Source organism: Astyanax mexicanus, chromosome 2 (assembly GCF_023375975.1).
Source record: "Astyanax mexicanus isolate ESR-SI-001 chromosome 2, AstMex3_surface, whole genome shotgun sequence".
In the NCBI taxonomy this organism is placed as follows: Eukaryota; Metazoa; Chordata; class Actinopteri; order Characiformes; family Acestrorhamphidae; genus Astyanax; species Astyanax mexicanus.
Genome location: NC_064409.1, coordinates 39057421 through 39069192, shown reverse-complemented (window position 1 = coordinate 39069192; position 11772 = coordinate 39057421). Strand labels below are relative to the sequence as shown.

Genomic DNA, 11772 nt, shown 5'->3' with positions numbered 1-11772 from the left:
GTTTTGGCACATAAAGTGTTTGAGAAGTTGTCTGGAAGTGGAAAGGACTAATGCATTTTGTTTCATTCAGGTTATAATTTTGAAAACAAATGTTGTGCTCTAGCAAATCAGTACTGCAGACCCTTTTTTATTAAATTAAATTTTATCAAACAAAATGAAACTGACTAGACAATTTCTTGGGTTAATATTAGGGCTGGGCGATATGGAAAAAAATCTTATTACGATATAGTTTTTCATATCAGCCGATATCGATATGTATCACGATATAAATCAAATCACTTTCTGTTACACTTAAAGGTTTCTATTTTTACTCAGAAGTGACAGAATAAGGGAGTTATGGACAAAATCACTAGCAGGCTCAGAGCCTTGTGGACAGACACTAGGATGTTAACATCTTGCCAGGTGGGTACAGCTTTTAAATTAATTTTAAAAAGGGGACAAATATATAAACTAAAAAATATGTAAGACCCTTTACATTATATGTCTGTTTAATTTAAATTGCAATAACACTTTATTTATTTTTATAAAATTATATTTAATCAAAAGATCATTCCCCTCCCTGAATGCAGGCAACTACATAAAGCAAAATACAAGAGTATATCACAGTGTTCATTTTGACAGGTGATTTTGATACAGTCTTAGTCTTTTCACTAAAATGTATAATAGTTTTAGTTACATTTTAGTCTATCGGATATTATTAGTTTTAGTCAGATTTCAGTCTAGTTTAATTTTGGTCATATAAAAAGTATGTATTACATATGTTTTACTGTTTTTCTATTTTCTATTTGTTGTAATTTTAGATAATTTACTGCTTATGTTTTTTTTTAAATAAGAGCCTTTAGTTTTTTTTTCATTTAAATTAAGCTAACATTTAAATATTTAAAAAAAAAAGTGGCCTATAATGGAGGTGGGAGGAATAAAGTCAAGTTTCTGAAATGATCCACTTCTACTGCAGTACAGATTTATACTAACATTACTGGCTTTCAGTAGACTAGACTTACATTACTTAAGTGTATTTAAAACTCCAGTTCAGTAACAGCAATGTTTAGCTCAGTTCAAATACAGCTAGACAGATTATATAATCTTCTGTATTTAGTAAAATATCCAGCATAACAGACTCTCTATCTGTTAAAAACTATAAAACACAAAGACAGAGGAGAATGCTGCCCTCAGGGTTTTCTAACAGAAACAGTGAGAGTTAGGAAAAAAGATGGAAAGTGCTTCCTTTCTGTGTGTTTATATACTAACCCCTCACTCGTGCTGAAGTTAACCTTAATTTACACGAAACGTGGATTAACACGGCTAACGTGCGTTACCCATTAGTTTATTAGAATGTAAAAAGCAGTGAAAGCATCTTAGCTAATGATGACAGATTGCACAGATCCCTTTTACACCTAAACATCGCTAACTTTAAACTGGAGACAAGCTAATCTAACTAGCAGCAAACAGAGCAGCGTTTACCTGCCTTCAGAAATCTGAACAAGCTCACCTCTCTAAATATCTTGGAGACGCATGCCTCATATTTAAAAGGTGAGTTTTCCAGTGTAGCGCCGCTGAATAGTATAAATGAAGTTTATCCAGTAAATGGGAGAGAAGGAGCCGCTATGTGAGGAGTTCAGAGTGGAGGGGCTCGGGGGGTGGGGCGGAGGGGGATGGTGGAGAGGGGAGGGGAGGGGTTGTACTGGGCTGAGCAGCAGTTCAGCGTGCTGCGCCTTTTCACAACGCTACTTAAACGGGAAATAGAAAATTTAGTTTATCGAATTTCTCGCCCCGACTTATCGCGATATATAGTTTCCTCGATAACTATCGATATCGTTTTATCGCCCAGCACTAGTTAATATTTTCAGCAATTAAATAAAAGTCAAAGCAAATGTTAAAAAAAAAACATCGCTGCTTCTCACATTAGCTGTAACTGTCAGAATTTACTATGTAATAGAATATTTAATACGGAATAGGTATACAAAACAGTGACATTCCATCATATGATCTCTGATTTGATTTTGTCTATGATGTGTCGAAACATTCTCAGAAAGTTCACAAATGTAATACATGTAATACGTACGTATTACAGTTTTTGTCTAATTAAAACATACCTGAACAGGTAAGCTCAATATCCATATTATGATTACAGCTGTGTTCCCCACCCTAATGATCCACAGTGTTTCAGTGTAGACTCTGATCCAGTACACTTCACATGACTCATCCAGATCGGTGCAGATCCTGGAACAGCTGCATCAGTCCTAAACGGCTCTCCACAGCCCAACTCTTTACACATGACAAAACCCGCTATGAAATTTGCACCAGCACCACAAATTGTTCCCCACTGTCCTCTGTGAAAAACCTCTGCTCTTCCAGCACAGCGACTGCCACCATCCGCCAACCTCACACTGTCTGTGTAAGAGAAAATAAGAACAAGAAAAATTTACCGAATTATGAACTAGTAAGAGTAAAAATGGGAAACATTTTTTTGAAAAACACTTACCTGCACACACCAGTCCCACATCATTATCATGGGAGCAGTTGTGTTTGAGTGAAGATGATTTTGGACAGAAGTGAATCTGAGATTCAGTTCCTCTACACTGAAGCTTCTCTGACCACACCTGACCCTCCCCTCTACCAAAAGCAGCTGCTCCCAGAACCTCCACAAGAGAACCACAGCCCAGCTCTCGACACACAACCTCTGCATCCTGCTGGTTAAAGTCAGCATCACACACTGTGACCCAGCTCTCTCCATGAAGAACCTCCACTCTCCCAGAACAGTGAGAACCACCAACCACCCGGACTCCTAAAAATTGTGAACATAAAGCTGAATTTAAACATATGTGAGTCACTGCTTCAACATGAAGATGTCTTTCCATGTCATTGAATCTCTGACATTAACACAGCAAGAATGGTCAAAAGAGATATGGCATTTAACCTTCAGTGGAAAAGTTGACTAAATGAACGCTATCTGTTTCCTTACAAACAGTACTACTACGCTTAACTGGACCCTAAGCCTCTAAAATGGGTCCTTTCCCACCACTTACAAGACTTTGTTTTACATGTATGATATATTATGAACAGTTTCCTGTTCCTAGTTAACAGAAGGGAACATAAAATAATTTACTGATACAATTTACCTGAACAGATGACTCCAGCATCTTTAGAATGATCACAGTTATGTTTACCCCATCCTGCTGATTCACAGTTCCTCAGTGTAGACTCAGAGCCACTGCAGTGCACATTATCCATCCAGATTGGTCCTGATGCTGATCCAAAGTAAGACTCATGATATGTATCTACAGCTTCTCCACAGCCCAGCTCTCTACACACCACTGCAGCATCTCTCATATCCCAGTTATTACCACACACTGATCCCCACTGTCCTCTATAAAGAACCTCCACTCTCCCAGCACAGCGACTGTCACCATCTACCAACCTCACACTGCCTGTACAACAGTGAGTAAGACAGACCAAGACATTGAGAAAGAATGGAAAAAAACATGTATTTTCACCACTATTAATGATGTAAAGTAGAATTGTGGCTGAAAACTGAAATAATAGCAAGACATTTGCATTTTTGACAGAATTACAAAAAGTTTACATAAACATTGAGCTAATCTTAATTACATTAATCACAAACATGCAGCTCTTACCTGCACACACCAGTCCCACATCATTATCATGGGAGCAGTTGTGTTTGAGTAAAGATGATTTTGGACAGAAGTGAATCTGTGATTCGTTTCCTCTACACTGAAGCTCCTCTGACCACACCGGACCCTCCCCTCTACCAAAAGCAGCTGCTCCCAGAATCTCCACAGGAGAACCACAGCCCAGCTCCCGACACACAACCTCTGCATCCTGCTGGTTAAAGTCAGCATCACACACTGTGAACCAGCTCTCACCATGAAGAACCTCCACTCTTCCAGAGCAGCGAGAGCCATTAACCAGCAGGACTCCTAAAAATTACCATGAAAAAAAGAAAGCTTATTTATCAGTAATGATAAATGATTAAGCATGATGATGCTAAATATTGCACAATGAATGATTCATAAATGCATTGGAAAAAACTAAAGAGAGTATAAGGATTCAAAATAAGTTCAGTAAAGCTATGAATTACATTAAACAAATTAATATGGATCAGCAAAATTATGAAATCAGTAAAAAAAAAAATCAGTAAATTAATTGTTGGTTGAGAATTCCAGTGTACAGCACAGTTTGGTGATTGCTCAGTTTAAACATACCAATTTACCTTGGCAATCAACAAGGATTTAGGGTGGGTTAAAAAGAAAAATCATATGTGCTGTACACTTTGCCTACATGGCAGATAATGTACAGTCCCTGTTTACAGCGTTTTACCTGAACAGATAACTCCAGCATAGGACACCCCTAATCAAAATGTATATTATTGTGACTACAGAAGGAAATAAAAATGACCTAATGTTTAGAACACATAACATTGAAGTGGACACGTCTATTTAGCATTTTTAATATTTTTTCCCTTTACAGTTTCAAAATAACAAAAATAAAAAAGAAAGATACACATAGACTTTTAATTTGTTGGCAATCCTGTGAGCAGTTATTTTCCAGACACTATATGACCTCCACCAGTCTTGTTACCTGCTTAATGGACTGGAGGAACAGAACAGTAGACACATACTTAATTCACCATTCTTGCTTTTAAACTATGTGCTGCCAGTACAAGTATTCTAAGTCTGTTCCACTCCAACCCAGAATATTACATGTGATTCACATGGATACATGTTGCTGTAGCCATTTTGTATAATGTGTTACTGCAGCTCCAAAAATCCACAAATTATCTCCAAAACAACAGTCTCTTGTGTCTGTTAGACTAGAGAAACTCATTACATTTGTCCAAAGTCTATTGTGTTTATAATTAGTGCTATCCATCAGGACGTTTCTGCTGTTTTTAATGTTTTTAAACTCACACTGCAAGGTATTCTAGACAAACACAGATCCCCTACACTTTATTACAGCATTATCCACTAAAAAACAAATGCCAGAACAGTAATGCTGCACAAACATAACACCCTCACCCCAAACAAACAATATAATAAGTCACAAATATTTAATTTCACCAGGTCTTAATGGCAAACAGGTAATGGAGCACAGGGCTGAGCTACTGAGACAGAGGGCTGTCTAAGTAGGAATAGATGAAGTCACAGGCTCATTGTGCTGAATGCAGTTCTTACCTGCACACACCAGTCCCACATCATTATCATGGGAGCAGTTGTGTTTGAGTGAAGATGATTTTGGACAGAAGTGAGTCTGAGATTTGTTTCCTCTACACTGAAGCACCTCTGACCACACCTGACCCTCCCCTCTACCAAACGCAGCTGCTCCCAGAACCTTCACAGGAGAACCACAGCCCAGCTCTCGACACACAACCTCTGCATCCTGCTGGTTAAAGTCAGCATCACACACTGTGACCCAGCTCTCTCCATGAAGAACCTCCACTCTCCCAGAGCAGCGAGAACCTAAAACCAGCCTGGCTCCTAAAATATCACAAGAGCATAAACAATGAGATAACAACAGGATTTAATAAATGAAAGTCAGACAGCACAGACACACAATGTAACTATTCAATACAGTGCACATATTATATGAACATAGTGTAGCTTGCCTGAACAGATGACTCCAGAATTGTGGGTTTCATTGCAGTCATGTTTACCCCATACTGGTGATCTACAGTTCTTCAGTCTAGACTCTGATCCACTACAGTCCACATCATCCATCCAGATTGGTCCTGATCCTGATCCAAAATGAGATTTGCCCAGTGCATCTACAGCTTCTCCACAGCCCAGCTCTCTACACACCACTGCAGCATCACTCATATCCCAGTCATCACCACACACTGTTCCCCACTGCCCTCTATGAAGAACCTCCACTCTCCCAGCACAGCGACTGCCACCATCCACCAACCTCACACTGCCTGTACAACAGACAAGGAATAAAGAAAGAAAGAAGCGAATAAAAAAAAAAGAAATAATAATAGGTCTATGCTTCTTCAGCGTCGCAAGGTTATTTAACATAATTCTTAACAGATTTCGCTAATTCAAACAGCCCGAAAATGTTTTAAATAGCTCAATTTTAACGCTCTAATTACTAAAAAATGGCTCGGGTTCAGAATGACAGTTTATGGCTCAGGTCGGGTCTGGCTCGGGCAGAAAGTGCATGGATTTGGGCCGGGTCGGGCTGGATTTTTGGGCCTGATCTAAGCTCTACCGCTCCACACACTGCAGGCTTTTTGCAGCGGGGGAGCCATACACTTTTACAAAAACACAGTTAACTCTGGACTGGAAATATTCCGCTGTTTTAATCTTTCCAGACCTTGTCTCACCCCTAGGCTATTTTAATTAAGTTTTTCCAATAGCAAACTATTTAAAGTTGGCTTATTTAACGTTATATAATATTTACATTCTTCATGCTGATGCTAAGCTAATGGTGGGAATACGCATTCATTGAACTCTAGACGAGAAATATGTGCAGTTTTAATCTTGCAAGGTTTTTTTTTAATCGCTAGGCTTTTTTATTGAATTTTTCCAACAACAAACTATTTAAAATTGGCGTATTTACATAATATTTACATGTAAGTTACTTAACGTTACTTCTAATGCTAATATAATGCGGGGATACACTTTTAACACCTGACCAGAAATATGTGCAGTATTTTAACAAAACAATTTCAACAACAAGTTGGCTTATTTATATGAAATTTACATATAACGTTAACTTTATTCTTCACACGAACACTGAGCTAATGCTAAGCTAACAACACTAAGCTTACACCTGAGGAAAAATATTGTGCTGTTTTAATTTTCTCACACTTCGTCATGAAGCTATTTTATCTAGGTTTTTCCCACAAACAAAACTATTTCAAATTAGCTTATTCATAAGACAAGTTTCAAAAATCTGCTCATTTTCAAATGCAATTCATATTACATTTAAACTATGGCAATGTTTAGCTATCCTTAGACAACTAACGTTAGCTAACTACCTAGAAAGAGAGGCAAGGCCAGCACGTGCAGGTGGTGTAAGACACTACAAACACATACATGATCATAAAATAAAGGACCTGGTCGAACTTACCTTATATCTTAGTAGCACAACAAGTCCTGAGGTGAGCTGAGCTGAGCCTAAATGAGCTGTGCTTCCGCAGCAACTAAAAATGTGCTGCTTGGCGCGTTGTGGAGTTTGGGTTATGATTATAGACTGTATAAAAGTATGGTCTGGACGGTCCCCATTTACTCTCATTAAGGCGTTTTAAAGCCAAAATATGGCCGAAATGGAAGCTGCCATCTTGCCTGCGCTTGCAGAGGCAGCATACCTGTCAAGTTTTGGACTTAAAAATAAGGGATTTTTTCCGCCGCCCCAACAGCCCAAACGAGGGGGAAAAAAAAAAAAAAAATATATATATATATATATATATATATATATAATTTTTTTTAATAGATTTAAAATTGAAATTGAAGGGTGCACAAATTTACAAAAAGGACATGGATCAGATATATTCCATAAGTAAATAATAGTCCTAAGGGGCCTACACAATTAATAATCTTTCATTAATACTTCTTTCTATCGTTCAGTCCACTCCTGATCAGTTCAGTTAATTTCAGCCCTCTCCACATTTTCTCTCTCTCCAGCTCAACCATCTCTTCTACCCCCTCTAAATAATACATTACATTACATTATAATACATTACCACAATACTTGAGATTTAAACAAATTCTAACAGAGATTTTTCTCAAACCCTGAATATCTATCTAGCTAATTCTAAAGTTAAGCTAACTGAGTCACAAGCTGTATTTTATTAAACACACAGTGGGTTTAATTTATGTGTTGATTCAGAGAAGAGTCTTTTTAACCAGCTATCAGAAACAATCTCATCACAGTTTACATGGTTCATTACCTTTCTTTTAGATAAATCTCCGTATATCCAGATTAGTTTTAACGACAGCTGCTCCGACTAGCTGCCTGAACTCACAGCGAGGGGAGGGGCGGGGCTTCCCGCACACTAAACTGCGCTCCGCAAAACCAGCTAGCTGATTGGCTGTTTCTCCTGAAAGGCGGGACTTTCTACTTGAACCGGCACCACGATTGGTTAAGAGACACACAGCGGTCAGTGCATTGTCGCCTGTGGCCTATATATTTTTTTATTTAGTATAATACGGGAAATTTACGGGAAAATACTAATACGGGAGGACGGCGGGAAAGAGGAGTAAAATACGGTAGTTTCCCGGCCAAAACGGGAGACTTGACAGGTATGTAAAAATTCCGTCATCTTTCATTCAGTTGAATGGAAATAGGCTTTAGGGTTAAAAGCTGTACTGAAACCAGAGACGTTGTGGCTTCACTTTTCAACCCCTGTCGTGCTGTCTATACTTATATACAGTCTATGGTTGTGATCAGTGCGGTCTCAGCAAATCAGAGTGGTGTTGACTGGTTAAAATCAACCTAACAATTTTCCGCACAGATTGCATTTTCAAATAGAAAAATACATACATAAATACCTAAATTCGTTAATTAATTAAATAGATACAAAAATATAATCTACTAAATAATTAATAATAAATATTTATTAATAAATGACGCTTAATCAAATAGTCTATATTCATACTGATTAACAATATTTATAACAATGATGTTGATATATTATAAATAAAAAATGATATGTATTCTTTAATAATGTCAATTTCCTGCACCTGTCACCATAACGTCCAAAAAAAGTTACCTAGTCCGAAGATCAAATGTTTAACTGCATATTGTCCTCCAAGTTGTGGTCATAGTTAAACGTCCAAACAGTTGGGGTTGGATCTCTGCCTGCCAGGAGACGGGCGGCAGTGGTGGGTCTGCGTGTCGTCACCCGCCAGCCACTTTTTCATCGACCCGGCAGTGCCAGGCACGTACCCGGCAGTACTAAAAACTGACAGGGGGCTTCCTGACAGTACGCCGGCAGTTTTAAAAACTGTCAGGGGGCTTGCTGACAGTACGCCGGCAGTATTAAAAACTGTCAGGGAGCTTCCTGACAGTACGCCGGCACTACTAAAAACTGTCAGGGGGCTAGCTGACAGTAAGCCGGCAGTTTTAAAAACTGTCAGGTAGCTTCCTGACAGTACGCCGGCACTACTAAAAACTGTCAGGGGGCTTGCTGACAGTATGCCGGCAGTTTTAAAAACTGTCAGGTAGCTTCCTGACAGTATGCCGGCACTACTAAAAACTGTCAGGGGACTAGCTGACAGTACGCCGGCAGTATTAAAAACTGTCAGGGAGCTTCCTGACAGTACGCCGGCACTATTAATAACTGTCAGGGGACTAGCTGACAGTACGCCGGCAGTATTAAAAACTGTCAGGGAGCTTGCTGACAGTAAGCCGGCAGTTTCAAAAACTGTCAGGGAGCCTGCTGACAGTACGCCGGCAGTTTTAAAAACTGTCAGGTAGCTTCCTGAAAGTACGCCGGCACTACTAAAAACTGTCAGGGGGCTTGCTACGCCAGCCACTTTTTCATCGACCCGGCAGTGCCAGGCACGTACCCGGCAGTACTAAAAACTGACAGGGGGCTTCCTGACAGTACGCTGGCAGTTTTAAAAACTGTCAGGGAGCTTCCTGACAGTACAAAATTTTGGCCATTCATTAAAACTTGTTTTTTCCATGAAAAATGACTCAAATGAGTGGGAAAATGCATGGGCATGGTAAATTGGGACAAATTTTGCTCAGAAATGTGAAAAAAAAGCACTTTTCAATTTTTGACCCAAATAAAAAAAAAACGTAGACCCGCGGTATATCATTTTGGTGAAAATTTTGACCATTCATGAAACCTTGTTTTTTCCATGAAAAATGACTCAAATGAGTGGGAAAATGCATGGGCATGGTAAATTGGACCAAATTTTGCTCAGAAATGTGAAAAAAGCACTTTTCAATTTTTGACCCAAATCAGAAAAAAACATAGACCCGCGGTATGTCATTTTGGTGAAAATTTTGACCATTCATGAAACACTGTTTTTTCCATGAAAAATGACTCAATCGAGTGGGAAAATGCACGGGCATGGTAAATTGGGACAAATTTTGCTCAGAAATGTGACAAAAGGCACTTTTCAATTTTTGACCCAAATCAGTAAAAAACGTAGACCCGCGGTATGTCATTTTGGTGAAAATTTTGACCATTCATGAAACCTTGTTTTTTCCATGAAAAATGACTGAAATGAGTGGGGAAATGCATGGGCATGGTAAATTGGGACAAATTTTGCTCAGAAAATGTGTCAAAAGGCACTTTTCAATTTTTGACCCAAATCAGAAAAAACGTAGACCCGCGGTATGTCATTTTGGTGAAAATTTTGACCATTCATGAAACATTGTTTTTTCCATGAAAAATGACTTAAACGACTGGGAAAATGCACGGGCATGGTAAATTGGGACAAATTTTGCTCAGAAATGTGAAAAAAAAGCACTTTTCAATTTTTGACCCAAATCAGAAAAAAACGTAGACCCGCGGTATGTCATTTTGGTGAAAATTTTGACCATTCATGAAACCTTGTTTTTTCCATGAAAAATGACTCAAACGAGTGGGAAAATGCATGGGCATGGTAAATTGGACCAAATTTTGCTCAGAAATGTGAAAAAAGCACTTTTAAATTTTTGACACAAATCAGAAAAAAACGTAGACCCGCGGTATGTCATTTTGGTGAAAATTTTGACCATTCATGAAACCTTGTTTTTTCCATGAAAAATGACTCAAATGAGTGGGAAAATGCATGGGCATGGTAAATTGGACCAAATTTTGCTCAGAAATGTGACAAAAGGCACTTTTCAATTTTTGACCCAAATCAGAAAAAAACGTAGACCCGCGGTATGTCATTTTGGTGAAAATTTTGACCATTCATGAAACCTTGTTTTTTCCATGAAAAATGACTCAAATGAGTGGGAAAATGCATGGGCATGGTAAATTGGAACAAATTTTGCTCAGAAATGTGACAAAAAGCACTTTTAAATTTTTGACCCAAATCAGAAAAAACGTAGACCCCGCGGTATGTCATTTTGGTGAAAATTTTGACCATTCATAAAACCTTGTTTTTTTCCATGAAAAATGACTGAAATGAGTGGGAAAATGCATGGGCATGGAAAATTGGACCAAATTTTGCTCAGAAATGTGAAAAAAAGCACTTTTCAATTTTTTGACCCAAATCAGAAAAAGACCCGCGGTATGTCATTTTAGTGAAAATTTTGACCATTCATGAAACCTTGTTTTTTCCATGAAAAATGACTGAAATGAGTGGGAAATGCATGGGCATGGTAAATTGGGACAAATTTTGCTCAGAAAATGTGTCAAAAGGCACTTTTAAATTTTTGACCGAAATCAGAAAAAAACGTAGACCCGCGGTATGTCATTTTGGTGAAAATTTTGACCATTCATGAAACATTGTTTTTTCCATGAAAAATGACTTAAACAAGTGGGAAAATTTACGGGCATGGTAAATTGGGACAAATTTTGCTCAGAAATATGAAAAAAAAGCACTTTTCAATTTTTGACCCAAATCAGAAAAAAACGTAGACCCGCGGTATGTCATTTTGGTGAAAATTTTGACCATTCATGAAACCTTGTTTTTTCCATGAAAAATGACTTAAATGAGTGGGAAAATGCATGGGCATGGTAAATTGGACCAAATTTTGCTCAGAAATGTGAAAAAAGCACTTTTAAATTTTTGACACAAATCAGAAAAAAACGTAGACCCGCGGTATGTCATTTTGGTGAAAATTTTGACCATTCATGAAACCTTG

At 38.2% G+C, this 11772-nt stretch overlaps 2 protein-coding genes across 2 annotated transcripts in view; one reads left to right on the top strand and one right to left on the bottom strand.

The window, feature by feature from the left end:
* The window catches only part of LOC125799143 (deleted in malignant brain tumors 1 protein-like), a 426727-nt gene that overhangs the window by 81820 nt on the left and 333135 nt on the right, over positions 1–11772 (top strand). The window lies entirely within an intron of this gene.
* On the bottom strand, positions 1681–7325 carry LOC125799146 (deleted in malignant brain tumors 1 protein-like). Its single transcript, XM_049475193.1, has 7 exons — positions 7090–7325; positions 5624–5932; positions 5193–5495; positions 3636–3938; positions 3120–3428; positions 2483–2785; positions 1681–2391 (listed from the first exon to the last, which is right to left on the bottom strand). The coding sequence occupies exons 2-7, from the start codon at positions 5832–5834 to the stop codon at positions 2126–2128; spliced, it is 1695 nt and encodes a 564-aa protein (XP_049331150.1). The 5' UTR covers positions 5835–5932; positions 7090–7325; the 3' UTR covers positions 1681–2125.